This window comes from Natator depressus, chromosome 22 (assembly GCF_965152275.1).
Source record: "Natator depressus isolate rNatDep1 chromosome 22, rNatDep2.hap1, whole genome shotgun sequence".
NCBI classification, from domain to species: domain Eukaryota; kingdom Metazoa; phylum Chordata; order Testudines; family Cheloniidae; genus Natator; species Natator depressus.
In genome coordinates this window covers 2429901-2453733 of record NC_134255.1, presented here as the reverse complement: position 1 = coordinate 2453733, position 23833 = coordinate 2429901, and the positions used below count along the sequence as shown (strand labels likewise).

Sequence of the window (23833 nt, the reverse complement as noted above, 5' to 3'; positions counted from 1 at the left end):
GCTGCCCACTGAAGCGGGGTTGCCAGCCTGACCCGCCTGCGCTGGGCAGGCTGGAGGCAGAGCCACCAGGGGAAGGCACGGTACAAACTCAGCGCGCTGAGAGTCCTGCTCTGCCCTGTGGCTGGGCACAACTCCAGCCCAGGCGAGGACTCCCTGGCAGGGTGCGCAGGCCTGCAGGGATGGGGGGCAGGGCTGGAGGCCGGATGCCAGAGGGAACAGACAGGGGAGCGCTATTTCGCTCCCTTTCCCCTCACCAGCACTCGCTGGGATGGGCGGCAGTCCAGGATCCCGCAGCTGACAGTGGCACTACCCAGGAGGGCCTAAGCAATGGGATTTCTGGGGCCAACCCCCCCTCCTGTAGCCCAGGGTGAATGTGGCCCATCAGTGAGAAGGGCTCATCTGTTATTGTCTGTGCCCCAGGCCCTTGGCAGGTCTGGGAAGCCAGGCTAATGCTCGTCCAGCTCTTGGGGGCCTCCCTGCCTTCAGAGCCCCATGCCTGCCGGAGACGCAGGGAACAGCCCTCGGGAAAGGCCAGTGGTAGGGTGACCAGGTGTCTGGTTATTGACCGGAACATCCGGTCGAAAGGGGATACTGGCGGCTCCGGTCAGCACCGCTGACTGGGCCATTGACTGTCCGGTTGGCACTGCCGCGCAGCAGGGTTAAGGCAGGCTCCCTGCTAGCCTCTGTGCTGCGTGGATCCTGGGAAGCAGCTGGTATGTTTGTCTCCCCTCTGACTCCTATGCGTAGGGGCAGCCAGGGGCTCTGCACAGTGCCCCCACCACAAGCGCTGCCTCCGCAGCTCCCAATGGCTGGGAACCGTGGCCAATGGGAGCTGCGGGGGTGGCACCTGTGGATGGGGCAGCGTGCAGAGCCGCCTGGCTGTGCCTCCATATAGGAGCCGCAGGGGGCATGCTGCTGCTTCTGGGAGCTGCTTGAGGTAAGCGCCACCCGGACCCTGCACCCCTGCCCCCCTCCCAGGCCCCAACCCCCTGCCCCAGCCCTGATCCTCCTCCCGCCCTCCAAACCCCTCGATCCCAGCCTAGAGCACCCTCCTGCACCCCAAACCCCTCATCCCCAGCCCTACCCCAGAGTCTGCACTCCCAGCCAGAGCCCTCACCCTCCTTGCACCCCAACGCCCTGCCCCAGCCCAGAGCCCCCTCCCACACTCCAAACCCCTCAGTCCCAGCCTGAAGCCCTCTCCTGCACCCCAAACCCCTCATCCCTGGCCCCACCCCAGAGCCCACATCCCCAGCTGGAGCCTTCACCCCCCACACCCCAACCCCCTGAGCCAGCCTGGTTAAATGAGCTAGTGAGGGTGGGAGAGTGAGCGACAGAGGGAGGGGGGATGGAGTGAGTGGGGGCAGGGCCTTGGAGAAGGGGCTGGGTATGGGCGGGCTTTGGAGGAGGGGTGGGGCAGGGGCGGGGCAAGGGTGCTCGGTTTTGTGCGAGTAGAAAGTTGACAACCCTAGCCAGAGGGGAGACCACACGTCCCAGGAATCGAACAGGAAGCCGGGAAGTGTGAACGGAGCCGAGCCGGGGAGACTCTGCTGTAGCTTCAACCCCCTCCATGAAGCAAACCCCCAGAGAGGCAGAGCTGGAGGGGGCAAGGGCTGGTCCAGCCATGAAGTGATGGGCCCAATCCTGCACACACTCAAGCAGCTGAGTCACTTGGGCCAGGTGAGGCACGCTTCCCAGGTGTGTCTGCAGGATCGGGCCCTGCCAAGGAAGAGGCAGGAGTTCCCAGCAGCCAAGGGCATTGTCTCCTGATGGAGCATCCGAGTGCTACTGTGCCCCGATCCCTGGGCCTGTGGTACTGCAAGGGTAAGTAGCACAGAAAGGGGTTTTCTTGGAGCTCATGTGGGGCGGTTTCAGGCAGTTCAGGGCATTGGCCTGCCCCTCTCCAGATGCGGGGACCCCAGCCTGTCGAGTCTTGGGGAGAAGAGGAGAGAATCGCTCCAGGGCTGCTTGGAGAGGGCCAGAGCTGATGGGGCTGGTGGGTGGGTAGGGCAGGGATGTTACGTGTGCCCAGTTGCAGGTGACAGCTTTCTGCCTCCCCCAGTTCCCGGGGCACGCAGGAAGCAGGGTGTGCGGGGCACTACGGTCTCGCTGCTGCCCGTGGGCATGGACCAGTCCTGGCGTGCTGTGAAGGCTGCATGGAGCTGCTTACCCTGCACAGTGAGTGAGGCCTGGGCCGAGATGGTGCCCACCTGGTTCTGGGCCATGCAGATGTACCTGCCGGAGTCAAGCGTAGTCACATAATGAATCCACAAGGTGTTCTCCTCGTCCACCTCGTACCTGGGCGTACAAGACAGAACAGCTGCTGTGAGCAGGGGCAGGGACTGGCGGCCACTCAGTGTTTGTGCCAAGCCCTGTCCTGGCTGGCCCTTAGGCCCCATCATAATGCACATGACTCATAATAACAACAATAAACCATGGGTGACCAGGACATGGGCAGCAGGGCTCTGGGCCCCGGGCCCCAAACACAGGGGGCTCCCAGCTGCCTGGGCCCCTGGGCCGGAGCCTGGGATCTTGCATTTGCAGCGATCACTGAAATGTGGTTCCCTCTGCCCCCTCAGAGCCAGTGGAATCGCTATTCCAAGGGGTGGGAATTGCTCGTACTCATGACCAGCGGCCCCGGTAACAATACCAGGGTGTACCCCACTCTGTCCACCTCCAGGAGAACGGGAACAGGTGACAGGCTGGGTTTGCCTCCATTGATCCTGCTGGGTGCTGTATCGAACAGGCACACAGTTCCCCCTCTCCCCCGTGGCCTGTGCAGTGTTGTTAAGTGAGCCTGGCATCCTCTACCTACCTTGCAGCAATGGGCTATGGGAATGAGTCGGTGCTTGGAGTGCCTCAGTGCCATGTATTCGGATACCAGGGAAAATGCTGACTGAGAGATCAGCCCCAAAGCTCAGAAGCTTCTGAATGTACACCACATACCTGCCCCAGGGCAGCTCGCCAGGCTCCTTGCGCCACCATACTTTGGGCATTGGGTCCCCCTGAACACCACAGCCCAGCTGGACGGTGCTGCCAAATTTAGCCACAATATCACTGGGTCTGCGAGTGAATGTTGGCTTTTCTGGGGAGGGAGAAGCAGAGATCTCAGTGACGCATCCCCGCCCTGCCGGGAGATGGAGCTCTGGGCTGCGAGAATTGGAGTCAATGCCACGTGTTACAGGATCCAAGCCCCACAACCTCCTGTGCCCCCAGGAGGTCTCCACCCCCTACCATAGTGGTCCTCAAACTTTTGAGGGTCATGCCCCCCCTTACCCCATCTGTGCCCCCTCCCCCGCAGAGCCAGGGCTGGGAGTGGTGGGGGGAAGGACATGGACAGGGGTAAGGGGGCTGAGGCTGGAGCTGCAGCTAGGGCTGGGGCTGGGAGCGGGGCAGAGAATGGAGCCGCGGCCAGGGGCTGAGGCAGAGGGCGGGGCCGGGGCAAGGCTGGGAGCAGAGCAGCAGCTGGGCCATGGCGAGGGCAGGCAGCCAGGCCCCTGGCCAGGTTCCAAGCCGTGCCAAGGCTGGGAATGGGACCACGTGTGGGGCCGGGAGCCGAGGCTATGGCTGGGGATGGGGCCAGAGCAGAGCTGGGGAGGGGGGGTGGGGGTGGAAGTTGGGTGATGCTCCCTCCTCACCCCCTGTGGGAACTGGCCCAGGCCCGCCCTGCCCCCCCCCCATGTTCCTCCATGCCACCCTAGGGCGGAGCACCCCACAGTTTGGAGACCTCTGCCCTACCAGCATGTGCAGCCCTCAGGGAATAAGGACAGTCAGAAAGGGGAAGGACGTGGCTCTCCACAGCCATTGCCTGCGTTAGGAGTTTGCGATAACTGGGTCTACAAAGGTATCCTTACTGTGAGCGCAACTGTGAAAAGCAGAGAAAGTTGAGACGATGCGAGCGTACCCTGTAACAACACAGGTTGAAGGGAACAGCCGCCAAAGGGAGACAGAGACTGAATGTGTCCAAACGAAAAGGCCCCTGATGTAACGCTAGCACTGTCCACAGAACCCACGCCTCTAACATGGCCACCCCAACCTCAGCCACGCTGCTTTCCGCAACGCATGTGCCAAATCTGTGCACTAAATTTGTTAAGTCTCTAAGGTGCCACAAGTCCTCCTTTTCCCTATGCACTGCAGTTAGCTTGCCTCTGACCACTACCTCCCAGGCCCCTCTCAGGGTCAGGATTCCTGAGCTCCGCTAGTCTACTGCTGTCCAGCAAATCGTTGTGTAACCCACTGAGAAAGTGTGTGCCAGGCCTCCCTCTAGCAGCAGGTCCACAACGCACATGGCAACTGATGCTGTAGCTCCCAGGGTGGGGTCAGTCCATGGGGGTGCGTGTGCTACTACTCTGTGTGATAAGCTTTGGCTTTCGCGTTTAGTTCACTGAGGGAGGAAACATCCTTAAAAATGGGTTTCATAGTTTAAAACACAGCCTGTCAATTATGGTGTGCCAGAATGCAGGCGTTCCCCATTTCAGTCACTTCTCTCCCCTTCGATTGCCCGTTGCCAGGGCAGAAGGTGTGTGTGCGGGTGCTGGGAGAGGCCCCAGTCCACACTGCTGTCTGTAAGCTTGGAAATGGTTTCCCATGTGGCTGAACTGGGAGGAAGTGACACAGCAACTCGGAAAGCCTGGAGAGGTTGGAGTTCAAACGGAGCCATTTCCTGGAAATCTGTAGCTAAGGCAGGAACTCTTCTCTAGGGAAAACAATTTGGGAGGGAAGCCAGTCCCCTGAGTCTCTAAACCATGCACTGGCTTGTGGTTCTGCGTGGTTGTCACAAGAGTCCTGCTGCTTGAATCAGGCCCAGGGACTGTTTTTGGAAGCCTCTTATATTCTCCAGGACTCGGGGTGCAGGCTCCAAACCAGGAGCCATGGAGTGAAACTGCAAATGGAGCAAGCTCCCAGGGAGAGACCCATGTGTTCAGAGGGGCCAGGCTGCCCCCAGGAAGGGTTCTCAAAGGATGGAGACATTCTAGGTCAAGGAGGCTGGGCACCAAGGAGGGGCCTCAGGGCCGCCTGCCTCCTGCTCTCCCAGTACATCCTGGCCATTATGTCAGAGGAATGCCAGGGACCACTTGGCTAGGAATCTCCTCCCCCAAGGGGAATGTCCCTTTCCATGCAGGGAGCCCCTGTCGCCAGGGATTCCCTGCAGCCGGCAGCACTCCTGGGCGCTTGGCTTCACAAGCTCCAGGGAGCGTCGCCTGGGTCCCCAGCAGCCTGAACTGGTCCCCTCGCCCTGGGGAGCATGATTCCTTGGGTGCTCTCCTCAAACCTCCTGCTGCCCTGAGAGGGGGAGCTGCTGTTAGGGTCGAGGAGAACCAGTCCCTCTCATGGGTGCTGACCTGCTATTAATGCCCCTCAGACGGTGACCGCACAGGGCATGCCGGGCACAGGCCATGTGGGTCCTACCAGTGGTCTCATTGGTCAGAAATATGTCAACTGGCCAGTTTTCTGGCACCCCATGTGTGACAAAGTGGGGATTTTTCATAACGTTTTGTATGAACACTGTGTGTGCCTCAGTTTCCCCGATGTGCTGCATGGTTAACTAGGTGAGGAGGAAAGGTTGTTTACTTTTTGCAGAGATCCAGGTGAGACTGACCCTGGCTGTCTGGGGCCTGGGCCCAGGGGGAGTCCCTGAAGACAAGGGCCACTCCAATTCCCTGGATATTTGGCACCTAGCAACTAACGACCATGGATGGCTCAACCTCCTTAGGAAGCCAGTCGGGTGTGACCAGCTGGAGAACAAAGGGCTAGGGGGGAGGCCAGTGACTGTGTTTGCCTGGAAACAAGGACAAAGGACTGAGGAGGGGCCAGGTGGGTTGTTAAGGGTGGACTGCTGGAAGTGTGGGGGGGGGAGTTGCTTCTGGACTGGGACTACAGAGCCTCAGAGGGGCTCTCGACTCTGCACTAACCCAGCTGGACTTTGCTGTCACTTCCCATTCGCTGTGTTAACTAAGGACGTCCTGCACTCTGTTCCTGCTGTCACACCCCTGGCTGGGTGTCACTCGTGTCAGGAAGCTGAGGGCGTATTGCTAACTTTGGGTGTGCAAGTCCTACTCAGGTGGACTGGCTCCAGGAAGCTCATGGCATGAAGCTGGGGGTCTGAAAGCTCTGAGGTTCGGTCCCAGGAGGCAGGGAAGCCAAGGGGCTTACCCAAGTGAGAGAGTGACCCTAAGGGGGCTGACGTGCTGAAGGGGTCCTCCCAGGGACTGTCCCAGAGCTGTGGGTCCGTGACACCATGGCAGCTGCTTGGATATCAGCTGAGCGCCAGGCCTAGTGGGCAAGGCCCAAGGAGGGGACTGTCTCCTCACCCAGGACAGACACCAGGGCCGGTTTGCTCTCTCGTTGTCCTGCCTGGTTGGAAGCCACACACACATACAGCCCCGCATCACTCCTCTCGGCGCGCACCATCAGGAGTTTCCCGCTGGAGACCTGCAAGGAGGGAGAGAGGGAGTCAGGGCCCCACGTGTCGCCCTAGCCACAGCCAGCCCCAGTGCAGGAACTCGGCATCTGGGGGGAGCTTGGCTTGTGCCCCCATGCACTGGGCCAGCAACAGGAACGGCAGCACCCCACCAAGTCCAGTACAACATAGAAATGGCTGAAAGAGTGAGAGAGTGCGTATCTGGGCTAGAGAGTGACAGGCCTGACTGCCCACACACGGCCGAGGAGCTCCGTCCTAGTCCTGGGAAGAGGGGGCCAAAGCGGCCCTGTTCAAACCCTGGGACAGGAAGCTGGGGGCTGAGGCGACTCCACCCGTCTACAGGCAGCGAACACTGTGAGGCTTGGTGCTCTAGCATGCAACCATGCCCCCTGCACGGTGCTGGAGGTAGGGAGGTGGGAAAAGCCTGTGGGCAGGGTAGGGTCTGAGGAGGGGGGAGAGTATTGCATCCAGTTTTGGGCCCCCCACTGAAGAAGGGATGTGGACAAATTGAAGAGAGTCCAGCGGACGGCTACGAAAATGATTAGGGGGCTGGGGCACTTGACTTATGAGGAGAGGCTGAGGGAACTGGGCTTTTTTAGTCTGCAGAAGAGAAGAGCGAGGGGGGATTTGATAGCAGCCTTCAACTACCTGAAGGGGGGTTCCAAAGAGGATGGAGCTCGGCTGTTCTCAGTTGTGGCAGATGACAGAACAAGGAGCAATGGTCTCAAGTTGCAGTGGGGGAGGTCTAGGTTGGATATCAGGAAACACTATTTCACTAGGAGGGTGGTGAAGCCCTGGAATGGGTTACCTAGGGAGGTGGTAGAATCTCCATCCTGAGCGGTTTTTAAGGCCCGGTTTGACAAAGCCCTGGCTGGGATGATTTAGTTGGGGTTGGTCCTGCTTTGAGCAGAGGGTTGGACTAGATGACCTCCTGAGGTCTCTTCCAACCCTACTCTTCTATGATTCTATGACCGAGCTTACCTCGTAATGGCCAGCTTTCTGGCTTATGGGGACCCCGTCCTTCTTCCAGGAGATGGTGGGCTCGGGATGCCCCCTCGGGGGCACACACTCTAACAGCACCTGCTCCCCCACCGTCACCAGCAGGTTGCTGGGCTGCAGCCGGAAATCTTCCCGCAGCACTGCAAGGAGACCAAATATAAGCCAAACCACAGGGCAAGGCCTCCAGCCCTCCTGCTGCCCCGGCCCGAGAGGCAGAATCTGGTCCAGCGACTCCCCCGGCATTGAGCCCCTTTTCTCTTTTGGCACATCCGCCTGCTCCTGCCAGTGGGTAGAGCCTGTGGGGGGAGGGGCACACGGACGGCTCCTTGGACCCAGACTGGGGCCTGCTGGGGCCCTCACACACCTGGGATGGCTTCTGCTCCTCGCTAGGATTTGCCCAGGGTTTTGTGAGCATCTGGCTGAAAATCCATGAGCCAGAAATAGCAGAGCAGCGAATGGAACGTGGCCCCATCCCCCATGTCTATTCAGCCAGCTGCCCCATAGCCAAGCTAGGCCCCCTCCGGCCTCCTGCTCTTCCCTGAGCCCCTGCTGTCATGGTCCTGTACCAGGTAAGGACGGGCTATGGAGCTTCCTTCTGAGTGAGCCCCCCGACTGTGTTCAGCATCAGCCCCTCTGATGCTCTGCCCCATGGCTCAGGGGAGCTGAAACATGGTACGTTACACACGGCGCCACCAAGTGGCTGAACAGCATAACACAGTTTAGCATGCCATTTACAGGATCAGGCTGTCTTTGAACTTCCGTATCAATCAGTCTGTTAAGTGTCTCTGAATCACACTGGTTTTCTAATTACACGACCCCAACCCATAACGACGTGGTCATCTGGCTGTCCAGTCGTTACGAGAGGTGGCTGTGGTCAGTCCGGAATCCTTGAGTCTTCCTTTCCTTGTTTTGCATCCGCCAGCTGCAGAGTTTGCTCTGTTGTTGATTGTAGGACCATGCAGGGGGGATGCAGGACCAGGCAGCCTTAGCTAAGGGCGCCAGAACCTTTGTAGAAGTGGGGAGCCACCAGCACTAGAACTGGGGGGGGAGGGGACCATGCACCCCACTTTTAAACATGGGCATAGTTTGGGGGGCAGGAGGGAGGTGTTGCCCCCCAAAACTACACCTATATTAAAAAGTGTGGGGGTTATGGCCCCCCGCTGAGTTCGGGCTGCATTGGCTTAGCCACGCCAGCCCCATCTCCAGCAAGCTCCTCTCATGCCTGTGCCTGCCGAGGAGGAGAAAGTGGACAGTGCTTCACCAGGCCAGCACGTCATACAACAAGCCAGGACTTTACCAAGGGCTTCATTAGAGTTGCTAATAAAAGCATCTCCCAACCCAGGTTTGCCTGTATGAATATTTTAACCTGCAGACACCAAGAAAAGCCCTGGTCTGAGCTGTGGGAACCGGAGACTTAATGGAGCCTGATCGGTAACAAAGTGTTAATTGGAAAGGCTCTGGGCCTGCCCAGCAGAGAGGATTGCATTGCATCACTAATGAAATGTGGGTTATTGTGCTGAGCAACACTTGCAAGATGAAATATTGTGGGGGGAGGGGGGACCCGCTGCGACAGTCCAGAGCTGCAGCTGCAGACAGCCAAAAATGCAGACATGGGGGTGCAAGCAGCAGACATGCAGTGAGGGAGTAGTGAGCGTGCGGCAGGGGAGCAGCGAGCAGGTGCGGCTCGTCTGGCCCAGAGCAGAGACTGTCCTCCAGGATTTCACCTGCCAGGTCCCATGATGATGGGAAAGTCCAGGTCACTTTACCCCATTGCAGGAAGCCAGGAGCCAGCTGAGCTTCAACACATGACGGACAATGACCACCGTGATGCTGGAATCGGTGGGCGGGGATGGGAGGGCACCGGGTTTCAGTGAACCCATGACTGTGGGTGTGAGATGGGCGAGAGCTCGCCTTGCTGCTGCAGACAAACACAGCGCCCTACCCCGTGGGCCCAGGCAGATGCAGCCCCCGGCTAGCTACATTTTCAGAGACTGAGTTGGGGCTGGAAATCCCTTGGCCCTTTCAGAGGGTGGTTTATTCACCGCAAGGCTGATACCATTCTTAGATTGGCATTGAGCTCATCGAATTGTTTCTACTGACCTGAGGAGGCTGCACTGTTTTGGTAATGAGGAGAGGAAACGGTTCGATAGCTTTCAACCCACACAGGATCGCTTTGGTTTTCAGGCATTTGCGAAAAGCCAGTGACCGGCTTCACAAACCAGCCGGTGGACGAGCCACCACCCTCCTAGGCACAAGGCTGGTGGTTAGCGCGCTCCCTGGACATGGTGAGCTTGGGGTCAATTCCTGCTTCCGCTGAGGTGGAGAAGTCTCTCCCACTTCAGGCCAGGCCCTAGCCCGGGGTGGGCGAACTACATCCGGCCCTCCAGACATTTTAATCCAGCCCTCGAGGTTCCGCTGGGGAGTGGGGTCCGGGGCTTGCCCTGCTTCAGCTGGGGAGTGGGGTTGGGGGCTTGCCCCACTCTGCATGGCTCCTGGAAACAGTGACATGTCCCCACTCTGGCTCCTATGCATAGGGGCTGCCAGGGGGCTCCTCATGCTCCCTGCCTCCTACCCCCGCCCCTGGGAACCACGGCCAATGGGAGCTGCAGGGGCGGCGCCTGCGGATGGGGCAGCGCACAGAGCTGCCTGGCCATGCCTTCGCAGAGGAGCTGGAGGGGGGACATGCCGCTGCTTCTGGGAGCTGCTTGAGGTAAGCGCTGCCTGAAGCCTGCACCCCTGACCCCCTCCCATGCCCCAACCCCCTGCCCCAGCCCTGATCCCCCTCCTGCCCTCCGAACCCCTCAGTCCCAGCCTGGAGCACCCTCCTGTACCCCCAACCCCATCCCCACCCCAGAGCCCGCACCCCCGGCCAGAGCCCTCACCCCCCCACACCCCCCCAATTTCATGAGCATTCATAGCCCGCCACACAATTTCCATACCCAGATGTGGCCCTTGGGCCAAAAAGTTTGCCCACCCCTGCCCTAGCCCCTTTGGCTACAGGGGCCTTCTTAGCCTTGCCACTTTTCATAAATAACGACAGCCTCATTGGAGCAGGGGCTTCAATCTGAGTCTCCCACAGCCAAGGTGAGCACCTGGCCTGCCTGCTCTTTTCCTGGCCAAAGGACTAGCCAGGGTATGTCGTAGTAGCAAGCCATAGTCATTCATGATGACAATGAATACCCATGGCTCTTCCTCACTCCCCACCCGCTCTCTGCCCTTCCCACACCTGCGCATGGTGGGGACTGTCAGGCACTACCCGTTAGCTCCCTCTGCAGTTGAATAGCCTAGGGCACAGCCCAGCCTGTAGACTAGAAGCTGCTCACGACAGCTACAGCTACTGGGTGACATCTGCCGGGCAAATTGTTTTGCCACAAGTTTTTTCGATTTTTGTTTGGGGCCTGGTTTCAGTTGGAAATTTGGTTTGAAAGTCTCATTTTGACTTTTTGCTTTTAAAGGGTGTTTCTATTTTAAATCTTGCCAGATTTTTCAAAAAGCAAGTGCGCAAAAGGTCAAAAAACACACAACATGGCCAAAATTGAAATGAAAAACTTAAAAAAACCAAGTTTTGAGTCGACCGAGTCGACTAAAGGAAAAAACAACAAAACCAAAAAACATTTCTGGTCAACTGAAAATGTCTTGGTCAATTTGGGACTCACTTTTTTTTGGTGTGTTTTCTGATTCAATGAAAAAGATTGTTTTGGTTCAAGTCAAACCAGACTGGGGGGTGGGATTTTTCATTTTGGTCTCTGTGATAAATGAAGGGTGGGAGATAGCTCCCTTTTATGGACCCAGCAAGCCAGTTAGCTATAAAATCCCTCTTGGTAGCTGTTCTCTACTTGCTTTACCTGTAAAGGGTTAAAAAGTCTGACTGCATACATAGGTAAAAGGAAGTGAATGGGCACCTGGCCAAAAAAGCCAGTGGGAAGGCTAAAACTTTTTAAAATTAAAACAAGACTCCCCTTTTGTCTGTCTGTGGTTGTTTTCCGGAGAGAGGAGACACAGAGCAGCAATGCTGTAAAAAGCTTTAAGCCAAGTATAAAAAAAAAATCATCAAATCATACCTAGGAACTACTTATTTGAAACCCCAGATATGTAAGTAGATCAGGAAATGTCTAGAAAGTCGCAATTAGGTTTCTCTCTTTTATTTCTGTCAGGCTTGCGGCCTCCTCTGTGCTAACCCCAGATGCTTTTGTTTTGTTTGTAACCATTAAGCTGGATCCCAAGCAAGCTATCTTGATGCTTAATTCTTGTAATTGTTTTTTTTTAAATCTAGCAAAAAGCCTAAGTTCCAAATATATTTTCTTCTTTTTTGTTTTTAATAAAATTTACCTTTTGTAAGACCAGGATTGGGTTTTTGTGTCCTAGGAGGTCTGTGCCCATGTTGTTTAATTACCTGGTGGCAACAGCTGATTTCCTTTGTTTTCTTTCTCTGCTCTTCCCCGGAGTGGGGGGTGAAAGGGCTTGAGGGTACCCCAGAAGGAGGAATTCCCAAGTGCGCCCTCCTGGGTCCAAAGGGGTTTTTTTTTGCACTTGGGTCGTGGCAGCATCTACCCATCCAAGGTCAAAGAGAAGCTGTAACCTTGGAAGTTTAATACAAGCCTGGAGTGGCCAGTATTAATTTTTAGAATACTTGCGGGCCCCCACCTTCTACACTCGAAGTGCCAGAGTGGGGAATCAGCCTTGACAACCCCTGAACCAAAAAATTCATTAGTCACTCAGCTCTACTTCCTACTAACCTGCAAAGAGTCCCCCACTCTGCGGGCACTGAGTGAATAACCATCATCCCCATGGCATGGGGGCCTTGGAAAGCTACCTTATAAATATTGGGAGAGTTGCCTGTGGATTTCAGCACATCCTTCCCAGTCCAGTTGCAATGAGCATCTCCCTGAGCTTTACTCAGGTTCCAGACAGAGAGACAACGTACCCAGACAGCAGTGCCTGGGCCAGAGCTCCAGATACTGCAGGAAATTGGCTCCTTTGCCATCACATCCAGGCACAGACCAGATAAAGAGAAGTACCCTCCAGTCGATACATTCCTCTTCTCCAACCAAAGCCCAGTGCAAGGGCATACTTGGAAGGCCATGCTTTAGGGAGCTGGCATGCAGGAGGCTATCCTGGTGTCTCATAGTGGTGACATGGGTACCTCTCAACGTATTTGTGTCACTCAGCCTAAGCAGGGGCTAAGAGGCTGCATTGGAGCTACCTACCACCCACAACTCTCAATTTCCAGCTTTCGCTTCATTTCTTGTGTGAAAACTCTTGATGGGCCCAACCTTAGTTCAGTAGAAGTTGAGGGTGCTTCAGGTTAGGCCCCTTGTGGCTACCCCTGAGCAGGACATGGGAAATTGCTGTTGGCATTATTTACCCTCTTTCACCGGTGCGTCATGGGTTAATATTGTTTGTTCCCCAGCTGATTTGTTTGGTTAAGTCAAAGAGCGGGCGGGAAAGCTGTGGTCATAGTTAGCAGGCTCAGCAAAGCACTGAAAGCAAAGTCAAATCTCTCGGCTGCCCGGTAAGCACGGCCATTTCCAGGCACTCAAGCCAGCGAGCAGCTCCCAACACCTTACCGGCAATGTAGAGGGACGCATTCTTGCTGCTGGCTGTGCCCAGGTGGTTCGTGGCTACACAGGTGTACACCCCTTCATCGGACTGGCCCTTCCGCTGGTTGAGGCGGAGGAAGAAGAGCGACCCATCGGGCAGAAGGGTGCGCTGGGAATAAACGTTGTCTTTGCTCGTTTCCACATACTCCCCATTGCGGTACCACTCAATTGAGGGTGCCGGACTCCCTGCCACACGGCAGTTCAGGGTGGCAGGCTGGTCCCAACGCACCACCAAGTCCGTTGGGTGATCAATGATGTAGGGCGGGAACTCCTCCGAATGGGACTTTGACCCTAGGGATAAAATGGCAGAACGTGATATCATCCAACTTCCCAACGCTCCCCCATCACGCGGCCACCCCATGTCACATCACTGCCCCACCAGCACCAGGGGCAAGCCCTGGCCAGTCATTCTCTTACACCCTTTCTAAAGCCGCTCTTTGAGGGGTTTCCAGGGGCTAGACTGAGTGGGTTTAGATTCTGAGATCCCAGCAACCAAACGTCCCCCAACCCTCCTCCAGCTCAGCTCCAGCATTTCTGTGGAAGATGGCGGCTGCCTGAGCTAATCTCTGGTGACAAGCTGCCATTTCCGGAGAGCCCCTGGAGGACAGCAATTCCCACCATCTTCCCCCCAGCCCCTTCAGTCCTGCAGCAGCAGGATATTAATTATTAACAGTATTATTGTCTGCATTGCCATAGACCTCGGCACAGGAGCGGACTTTCTTCTTTCGGGGTGGGTGTTCCACCCCTGCTCCGCTCCGAGGCCCCGCCTCCATCCCGCCCCTTCCCCCCAGGCCCCACCCTCGCTCCGCCCCTTCCCGCTGCCGAACCGCGGATGGGAGGGGGGGCTGGTGGGTGCTGAGCACCCCCTAATTTTTTCCTGTGGGTGCTCCAGCCCCAGAGCACCCATGGAGTCGGCGCCTATGGACCTAGGAGTCCCAGCCATGGGCCTGAGCCCCATCGTACTAGGGGCTGTAGAAACAACATAAAAAGACAGTCCCCACACCAAAGAACTTCCAAGCTAAGTCAGGCGCAGGATACCCCTCCCCAGGCATGCGCCGCTCGCGTTCGCTGGACACTGGCCCAAGGGGCAGGGTTACAGCGCAACCGCCATCGATCACTTCTCTTTGGCTCAAAGGGATAGAAGCACCACAGACAGGGTCATGACACATCCCCAAGACGATGGCAGATTATCATGGTGCCAGCTGGGATCTGCGAGCTCCGAACTTCCTAACACACTGGCCAAAAATGTCTGCTCTCGAGGGCAAGAGCTGGACCTTCCTGGCAGCCCAGAGAGTGCTGAGCGCTGCTGGACTGCCAAGAGTCCATAACAGCAACGGGTCCCGCCTGAGCCAATCTTTGTGAGAGCCTGGAATCATCTGCAAGGGGCAGATTTGGCTCCCAGTTCCATGGCTGTAAATCAGGGTTACTTGGCCCTGGAGGATCTACACCACCAATATCACTGAAACCAGGAGCTGCCCCACAGCCTGTCATCGCCGGGGCTACGAGAACTAAGTTGGGATGCAGTGATGGGAATGGCTGAAGGATGTGAAGACAGCGGTTTGGGCAAGGAGTTGGGAGTCCCGACAGTAAGACTCAGACACTGTGTTTTCCCCTGGACTCACATTTTGAGATAAATTATTCCTTTTTACTGTCAAGGGCTGAAGGATTTTAATTCAGGGCACAAGAGACCAGGGCAGCTACTCTAAGTTCCTGATGTCACTGGGAGTTGGGGTGTGCAAGGAAAGGGCCCTCAGGGACCCCAAGAGCCCTGGGACAGTGAGCGCTGAGTGTGGTGCTCCTGGGTCACATCCCTTTAACTGGCTTAGAAGCCCTTTAGTTGCTCCCCCTCCCCTCGGCTTCTATTGCAGAAGCCACCAGAACATAACCAAGCAACACTGTATATTAAAGCGGGGCTGGGCAGCCTCACCTGGGATTAACGTGGCCAACACTTCTCAACATAAGACCCTGGTTTCATTTCTTTACAACTTTGTCAAACTCTAACCATTCAGGCTGAAACATTCCATGCCAGCTGTCTGCCTCGGATGGAATTTGTAGGGAAACTTTCAGACAAACCATGGGGGATCCAAATCCGACGCTCCAGCCAAGTAGAGCACGACTGCAGAGCAAGCAGGAAAAACACACTGGAGAGAAAATCCTGCTCTGACATCTTGCTGCCCTCCAGGGAAGAAGCGAGGGCCGCGGGCGCAGGGGTGTGTGCACCGTGCCCTGTGTGTCCCTGGCAGGGTGGGGTGAGGAGGGAGCTCAGAGCTGCAGGGGCAAGGGAATCAGAGAGTTGGCGCGCTGGCTGGGGGAACAAGGCCAAGGAGCAGCCTGAGCTCTTGGTCCCGTGAGCCCGCCACGCTGCACAGAGGACTCGGCCACAGCTCCAGGGGAAGGAGATGCCTGAAAGGTGGCTTGGGGCGGTGTGTGGCTGACCAAGGTGATTGCTGCTGATACAGCCGAGAACGGTGTTGGAGCGAGTCCTGGGTGGGAGTTAAAACCCACCATTGGCATGGGGAGTTCCCACCTGTCAGTGCTGTCTGTGGCCATCTCTAACACCGCCCCAGCTTCCCTCTGGCTGGTTTCCCTTTGCACGGAGGAGCCAGGCAGCAAAGCCTCTGTCTCCGTTCTCACTAGCACTAGGCCTGCTGGCCACTGGCACAGGAAAAAGAGCGACACACAAGAGGGCCGGCTCTCCCCTGCCTGGAATGAGCTACTGCCATGCAAGTCATACACACCAGTTCCTGGGCTGCCGGCGGCTGGCTGGCCCACTGGAGCAATGCTGAGCCACACCAGCTGGGAGACCAGCCGCCCCAGTGCTGTTCAGACACGACCCCATGGGCAGTGAGGCCAGGCCCCTGGCTGGGCTGACTCTGGGGGGCGGGTCCAGTGTACGTGTTGGGGGATGGCAGGAGGACATGGCGATGTTGAACAGTGGGTCACCGCCCCTGGGGCTGCAGCTCTCACCTTGGGGAAAGCCAGCACTGCTGCCACCTTCCCCCTGCTCTACAGTGTCTGCCCCCTCTCGCACAGACCCAGGAGCGGCTTTGTTGTCGCGTAGCCCCTACGTGGCAGAGAGGCGCCGGCCTGGGAGGGGGCTGAGGCTGCGGGGGGGGGGACGGCTGTCCTTTGCCCATTGCTACTGGCCTCCTCTCTGAACTCTGGGCAAGAAGCAGCTCCTCTCCCCGGTGCTGGCTGGGCAGCTGGAGGGCAGCCCCGCGTCCCAAGGCATGGGCTCCCCGGGGAGTAGCAGTATGCAAGGTGAGCGCAGTGGATGAGGGTGTTCAGCCAGCAGGTGGCGCTGTTCACCTCCATGGTCACAGCCCCACCCCTAAAGTTGAGCAGGTTTTTGCTTGTTCCTTTAATGGGGTTTTGATTTTCCGCAGAATGGGGAGGCTGAAAAGCGTTCACAGTGGGCGAGAATAAACCCGCGTGAGCTGCCACTGCCCAGTGCTAGGAGCCTGGGGGCAGCAAGGTCTAGTGGACAGGGCCCAGCAGAGGAGCCAGCAATGGGCTCCATTCCTGCCGCTGACACCTAACAACCCTCTGCTAAGTACAGGCAGCCCTGGAGGTGCTGCATGTCAATCCCCTTCCCCGGGAACGGCCAGGAAATTAGCACTCAGAAAGGCTAACTCTGCTCCTGGGGCTGGCAGAGTGACTCTGCCAGCCCCAGGAGCAGCAGTTAGCGCTCCAGGCCCATGCCTGAGCTCCTGGAGCACCAGCCCCTTCCTCCACTCACAGCACCCATGGCCTCTCAGCCCCTCTCCTGCAGCCGACAGTGTCTGGTTCGCATGCAGTGGACGCGGCTTGCGGTGGGCTCCCTGGCCAGTGTGGCTGTCCTGGGGTCTGGGCTGGTGTCTGGGACAGTCGGGACATCACGGCGCTGTGGCTGGGACACTCAGTGGCCCCACTGCTGTCATGCACCACATACGCCCCAAAAGCTATTGCAGAAGGAGAACAGACAGAAGCTTTGCGGCGAGCTGGGCTGGAGGGGGAGCCCAAGGCCTGGGGCTCGTGTAGTTCATTGGACAGACCCATGCCCTCCCCGCCGGGCTGGCCTGGGGCTGCCATCTTCTCTCTGCAGGGCCCAAGCTCCATGGAAGCAAAACTGCTCTGAAAATGGCAAGTCAAGTGGCAGGGAGTGGCCAGGACAGGGTTTGTGAACAGCGAGTCCTAGTCTCCAAATCGGAACTGCACTCCTGAGCCGCTGTGCAGAGTCCCTGGCTGAAGGTGCTCTCCCCTGGGAGCTGGTCCCCCCCGCAGCTTTTCTCTCCTTCCCTCTTTGTGAGGGAACTTTTCCATGTGAATGTGTCTGCAGAAAGTGACCCGCCCTGGGAGCAGGGCTGCACAATCGCAGCATTGTCCTGCCTGGAGAACAACCCTGACAGGCAGTGAATGGCACACGGCCCCACAGAACCACAGCCCGGGGGGAGGCTCCAGAAAACAAAGCAGGGGCCATTGATCCCTGGGTGTGATCCCTGCCCAGGAGCACAGGCCCCTCCTGGCACAACGCAAGGACGCGTCCCGGACCCACCCCCCTGGCGTCAGCCCAGCCAGGGCAGGGTTACAGCGAGGCTGGGGCCTGGCCTCACTGCCCGCGGGGTCGAGTCTGAACAGCACTGGGGCGGCTGTTGTCAGCAGGTCACCAGAGAGCTCGTTTCATGATGTACATGTACCCCTCACCAGAACCCATGCGGGGTGTCACAAACAATTACAGCCCATCTCGGGACCCACACAGCTACATCTACTCTGACCTCCTGTGTGGTACAGGCCAGAGGCCTGCCCCAAATAATCCCTAGAGCGGAGCTTTTAGAAAAACAACCCATCTTGAATTCAACATTATCACTTGTCAATGATGGAAACTCCACCATGATCCTTGGTAAACTGTTCCAAAGGTTACATACTCTCACCGTGAAAAACTCACGCCTTATTTGAAATCTGAATTTGTCTAGCTTTAACTGCCAGCCACTGGCTCACATTAGACCTTTCTCTGCTAGGCTGAAGAGCCCATTATTACATGTTTGTTCCCCATGTAGGTACCTATAGACTGTGATCAAGTCACCCCTTCACCTTCTTTGTTAAGCTAAATAGACTGAGCTCTTTGAGTCTCTCACTATAAGGCAGGTTTTCTAATTCTTTAATCATTCTCGTGGCTCCTCTCTGACCCCTCTCCAATTTATCACCATCCTTCTTGAATTGTGAGCACAGAACTGGACACAGAACTCTAGCAGCCGTAGCACCAGTGCCAAATTCAGAGGTCAAATAACTTCTCTACTCGTCCTTGAGATTCTCCTTTATGCATCCCAGGATCGCATTAGCTCTTTGGCCACAGCGTTCCACTGGGAGCTCAGATTCAGCTGATTATCCACCATGACCCCTAAATCTTTTTCAGAGTCACTGCATCCCAGGATAGAGTCATCCTGTAAGTATGGCCTAGGGCCTACCATCTTGATTCCTAAATGCACACGATTACATTTAGTTGTATTACAATGCCTATTGTTTGCTTGCACCAAATGACCAGATCACGCTGAATCAGTGACCTGTCCTTTTCATAGAATCAGAGAATCTCAGGGTTGGAAGGGACCTCAGGAGGTCATCTAGTCCCACCCCCTGCTCAAAGCAGGACCAATCCCCAATCAAATCATCCCAGCCAGGGCTTTGTCAAGCCTGACCTTAAAAACTTCTAAGGAAGGAGATTCTACCACCTCCCTAGGTAACGCATTCCAGTGTTTCACCACCCTCCTAGTGAAAAAGTTTTTCCTAATATCCAACCTAAACCTCCCCCACTGCAACTTGAGACCATTACTCCTTGTCCTGTCATCTGCTACCACTGAGAATAGCCTAGAACCATCCTCTCTGGAACCACCTCTCAGGTAGTTGAAAGCAGCTATCAAATCCCCCCTCATTCTTCTCTTCCGCAGACTAAACAATCCCAGTTCCCTCAGCCTCTCCTCATAACTCATGTGTTCCAGACCCCTAATCATTTTTGTTGCCCTTCGCTGGACTCTCTCCAATTTATCCACATCCTTCTTGTAGTGTGGGGCCCAAAACTGGACACAGTACTCCAGATGAGGCCTCACCAATGTCGAATAGAGAGGAATGATCAAGTCCCTCGATCTGCTGGCAATGCCCCTACATATATATCCCAAAATGCCATTGGCCTTCTTGTCAACAAGGACACACTGCTGACCCATATCCAGCTTCTCGTCCACTGTCACCCCTAGGTCCTTTTCCGCAGAACTGCTGCCTAGCCATTCGGTCCCTAGTCTGTAGCTGTGCATTGGGTTCTTCCGTCCTAAGTGCATTATTCATTATTTATCACTCCCCCAATTTCTGTGCCGTCTGCAAACTTTATCAGTGATGATTTTATGTTTTCTTCCAGGCCATTGATAAAAACTTTAAATAGTGTAGGGCCAAGAACCTAACCCTGCAGGACCCCACTCGAAACACACCCAGTCAGTGATGATACCCTGTTTACAGTTACATTTTGAGACTTATCAGATAGCCAGCTTTTAATCCATTTAATATGTGTCATGTTAATTGTAAATTGTTTTAGTGTTCTAATCAAAACGTTGTGTGGTGCTAAGTGAAATGCCTGACAGGAGTCTAAGTATATCCAATGACCACTGTTACCTTTATCAGCAAAACTTGCAGTCTCATAAAAAAAAGATATAGTTAGTTTGACAGGATATATTTTCTATAAGCCTATATTGATTGTTCTTAACTCTGCTGGCCATAGATTTTTCTTGGTGTCCCTTTGCTTCCCTTATCAAATTACTACAATTCCTAACTTCTGATTTATATTAATTACTATCAACTTCCAACTATCCACTGGCAGATCCCATTATCCAGAAAGCCCCTTGTTGGGATGTGTCATTCCATATCCCACCCTTTGGCCTTCACAAGGCACCAAGGCTACTGCAGCTTTCAGTGAACCAGGGGGTGGGTCTCCCCAATCACAGCAGCAGAGAGCAGCAGAGGTCAATGTTGCACAGCAGTGAGCCCAGGGCTGGAAGCCAGTACCTGCTGTGTCTGCAGCTGCCAGAGATGCACACAAGGGCCATAATATTAGAACAGAACATAAGAACGGCCATATTGGGACAGACCAACGGTTCATCTAGCCCAGTGTCCTGTCTTCTAACAATGGTCAGTGCCAGGTGCTTTACTGCGAATGAACAGAACAGGGCAATTTATCGAGTGATCCATCTCCTTTCATACAGTCCCAGCTTCTGGCAGTCAGAGGTTTCGGGTCACCCAGAGCATAGGGTTGCATCCCTGCCCATCTTGACTAATAGCCATTGATGGACCTATCCTCCATGAACTTATCTCATTCTTTTTTTATCTCAGTTATTCTTTGGGCTTTTGCAATGTCCACTGGCAATGAGTTCCACAGGTTAACTATACATTTTATGTGAAGAAATACTTCCTTATGTTTGTTTTAAACTTGCTGCCTATTAATTTCATTGGCAGACTCCTGATTTTTGTGTTATGTGATGGGGTAAATAGCACTTCCTTATTCACTTTCTCCACACCGGTCATGATTTTATAGACTGCTATCATATTCCCCCTTAGTCATCTCTTTTCCAACCTGAACATTCCCAGATTTTTTAATCTCTCCTCATATGGGAGGAGTTCCAAACCCCTAATCATTTCTGTTGCCCTTCTCTGCACCTTTTCCAATTCTAATATATATATTTTTGTGATGGGGCGACCACATCTGCATGCAGTATTCAAAAGTACCATGGATTTATATAGTGGCATTATGATATTTTCTGTATTATTGTCTATCCCTTTCCTAATGGTTCCAAACATTGTTAGCTTTTTTGACTGCCACTGCACATTGAGTGGATGTTTTCAGAGAACTATCCACAACAATTGCAAGATCTCTTTCTTGAGTGGTAATGGCTAATTTAGACCCCATCATTTTATATGTGCAATTGGGATTATGTTTTCCAATGTGCATTACTTTGCATTTATCAACACTGAATGTCATCTGCCATTTTGTTGCCCAGTCACCCAGTTTTGTGAGATCCCTTTGTAGCTCTTCACAGTCAGCTTTGGACTTAACTGTCTTGAGCAGTTCTGTATCATCTGCAAACTTTGCCACCTCACTGTTCACCCCTTTTCCCAGATCTCTTATGAATATGCTGCTCAGTACTGTTCCCAGTACAGACCCCTGGGGGACACTGCTATTTATCTTTCTTCATGGTGAAAACTGACCATTTATTCCTACCCTTTGTTTCCAGTCTTTTAACCAGTTACCAATCCATGAGAGGAACTGTCCTCTTATCCCATGACAGCTGAGTTTTCCTAAGAGCCTTAGGTGGGACCTTATCAAAGGCTTTCTGAAAGTCCAAGTACACGCATCAGTCACTAAAAGCCCATAGTGCCAAAGAGCAGGACAGTGGCCCCAGTGCCTGGGTCCTAGGCGCAGCCTGGGCTCCCTGAGGGCCCAACGAGAGCCACACAACCTGCAGGCCCTTGGGTGAGATTGAGCCCTGGGTGTGATGGGGTGGAGGTGACACTGGAGCTGGCTGCAGCAGGGCTCGAAGGGGCAGTAGTTCTCCCCCACCTTGTAGAGTGTCATGTGCTCTCAGCCAGCTCTGGCAGCCATCAGCCCCAGCCTGACCCCACTGCCTGGCCTGCAGCTTGCTGCAGGGACCACCCGCCCCACTGGAACTGGGGAGGCCTGACGGGGAGAGGGGGACTTTCGGACCCACTTGCACAGTGGACAGCAAGAATCTGGCACCGGGGTCCATTCGGCTCCCAGAGACACTGTGGAGGCTTCTTATCTAGCGTCAGGTAGAGCTGCAAAATCCCAGCGGCCTCAGCCCAGGCAAGAAGGGTTGATGCCGCGGTGCTGGGTGATGCCAAGAGAGCAGGGAACTGCTGGGGGACCAAAGAAGCTGAAGGGCGCCCCACAGTTAGAGGAGAAGAAGGCTGGGCCCGTGCTTTGGGCACTAGCCTGCCACAGAGACAACCGGAGTCAAGCCTGCCACGGAGACAACCGGAGCAGGGGCTGCCCCCAGGCTTCCTGTGTGACTCTAGGCCGTCCTCTTCCTCACCCCAACCAAACAGACACTTCTGTCCCAAGCAGAGCTCTGCTCTGGCCCTGTAAAGGGAGAAATGCCAGAGCCTCCATGGAGTCCACTAGGGACTTTGCTAGTGATTTCCCCTGGAAGGCGTTCAGGTACTCCAGATATGGGTGGCAGGACAAAACCCTAACCCAGAGAGCAAGCTAGTTCACCAGGGTAACTGGGGTTAACAGCACGGCCCTAGCTCATGGGGGCTGTGTGGATAAATACAGCCAAATCTGTCCAGCACTCCAATCCCATGACAATGGGGCCATGTCAGTACCAGAGACATGGGATCTGATCCTGCCACTCATATGTGAGCATTCCTTCCTTACAGGACTAGGGTTGTTGCCACCTTTCCAATTGCTGGTAACTGGCCCCCGAAGTCCCCCCAACCTCTTCCCCCAAGGCTCAACCCCCATCGCTCACTCCCCCACCCCATCACTTGGCTCCCTCTGCTCCGGGGCTTGGGCAGGAGCTGTTGCAGTCTGACAAAGAGCCTGCCTGCAGGTAGGAAGTGGCCCTGGCTGAGCAGGGACTGGCATAGGTTAATGACCTGGTGCCTGCCCCCGCCCCACGGTAATCGGACTTTTGGTGTCCAGTCAGTACATCTGACCAGACACTGCCAGGTCCCCTTTTCAACTGGCCTTTCTGGTCAAAACCTGGCAACCCTAAATGACACTTGGACACAGAAGCCAAAAACTGGACTGTCCAGGTAAACTCAGATGGGTGACAACCCTACACAGGCCTGGTGTCCCAGGGACTGTCTTACAAGAAGGAAGCCTGGCATGAACAAGGGTGGCAGAAGCAGAACCAGGAGCATGAGACAAATGGCTGACATGGCAGATGGTGAAATGTTATGTTTGTTATTGCGTTCTGCTGTAGAACATGGGCACCCTGCGATATGCACCAGGGCTGGTCTGGGTGCGTTCACCGCCCGGCGTGGGATTCAGTAGAGCCCGGCCACACCAGCAGTGGGTGACGAGGAGGCTGCCAGAATGAAAAGATTGGGAAGCACTTGCCTTCTACGAGGTGCTGGCACTACAAGGGCAGAGTTAAGGGTATTGGACTCAGCATTTCCATGTTTGTGTGTGTGTGTGTCTGTGTCTCTGTAACATTACCTTTGAATTTCCTCCTTTTCAGCCGTTTATGTTATTTTAAAACACACCAGTGCTGCATTCTTTCCCTTCTCGCTCCGGATTCCTGTTTACAGCCCTAACTGCAGGGAATGAAGGCGCTTTTGTCTGCGAATTACCCCCCGGTCCTGTACAGTAGCTGCAGGGTCCGACCCCTGGAGCGAATGCTCAGCGACACCAGCCAGGACAGCGGTGGGAGCTTGGCCGTTGGGAACGTTTCGAGCCCGTGTGAAAGAGAGGATAATTTGCAGTGACTCAAAGCGGCATTGTCCCTATTCAGAGTTCCAGAACCGCTCTGTCTAAGTGTTTCCAATGCTTCCTTCACCCGCCTGTGAAGGGATAAAAAGCAGCTTTGCCAGCTCTGTGAGCAGAGACTGAGCCGGCTGGTAGGTCTGAGCCGACCCCAGGCAGACCCGGCTGCACCCCAGCTCTGCGCTCAGAGCACTGAGCTGCCAGCATTGGCACCAGAGCTAAACACCGAGCGATGCAGAGAGAGAAAAGCTCCCTCTGACCCCGAGGCACTCGCAGTTTGAGATGCACAAAAGCAAAGGAAAGAGGCAGCAAGACAATGGCTCCGTCCCAAGGAATCAACGTTTCCCTGGTTGG

General features: G+C 55.3%; 1 protein-coding gene across 3 annotated transcripts in view; it reads right to left on the bottom strand.

The window, feature by feature from the left end:
* ROBO4 (roundabout guidance receptor 4) overlaps nt 1-23833 on the bottom strand; it is a 91109-nt gene that overhangs the window by 44314 nt on the left and 22962 nt on the right. For all 3 annotated transcript variants that reach the window (XM_074936505.1, XM_074936507.1, XM_074936506.1), the window contains exons 2-6: nt 12985-13308; nt 7400-7557; nt 6309-6429; nt 2944-3082; nt 2168-2295 (exon numbers count right to left, since the gene is read on the bottom strand). In XM_074936505.1, the coding sequence (XP_074792606.1) occupies nt 2168-2295; nt 2944-3082; nt 6309-6429; nt 7400-7557; nt 12985-13308 (870 nt within the window). The remainder of the gene's footprint in view (nt 1-2167; nt 2296-2943; nt 3083-6308; nt 6430-7399; nt 7558-12984; nt 13309-23833) is intronic.